Source organism: Theobroma umbraticum, unplaced genomic scaffold (genome assembly GCF_002168275.2).
Source record: "Theobroma umbraticum cultivar Fairchild unplaced genomic scaffold, ASM216827v3 scaffold_31.0, whole genome shotgun sequence".
NCBI lineage: Eukaryota > Viridiplantae > Streptophyta > Magnoliopsida > Malvales > Malvaceae > Theobroma > Theobroma umbraticum.
In genome coordinates, this window is record NW_018397283.1 from 12,306 (window position 1) to 12,579 (window position 274).

Consider the following 274-nt stretch of genomic DNA (forward strand, 5'->3'; position numbering starts at 1 on the left):
TAAAATGGGTACCATGTAGGTATTTGCAGGATTAATGAGTGACAAGACATGCTTTGTTTCCCACCTCAACTTTGACAAATCAGCATCGATATGAACAAGTCTCCACCTGTGTTCCCAACACATTTGCATTTATGTAAGGAGAAGAACAAAATTGAAACTTTGACGCTTAGATAAACATTTTTATCACGATAGACATCAGTTTCAAGGGAGGCCAAACATGAAACCTTCTTAAAGGTGCAACCCTTCTAAGTTCCTTTATTCCTGCTTTTGCGCT

General features: G+C 38.3%; 1 protein-coding gene across 1 annotated transcript in view; it reads right to left on the reverse strand.

Moving 5' to 3' along the window:
- Window positions 1-274, reverse strand: part of LOC110428253 (Asparagine synthase family protein) — a 7,285-nt gene that overhangs the window by 2,790 nt on the left and 4,221 nt on the right. The window contains exons 8-9 of the mRNA XM_089785615.1: window positions 225-272; window positions 5-106 (exon numbers count right to left, since the gene is read on the reverse strand). Of these exons, the coding sequence (XP_089641741.1) occupies window positions 5-106; window positions 225-272 (150 nt within the window). The remainder of the gene's footprint in view (window positions 1-4; window positions 107-224; window positions 273-274) is intronic.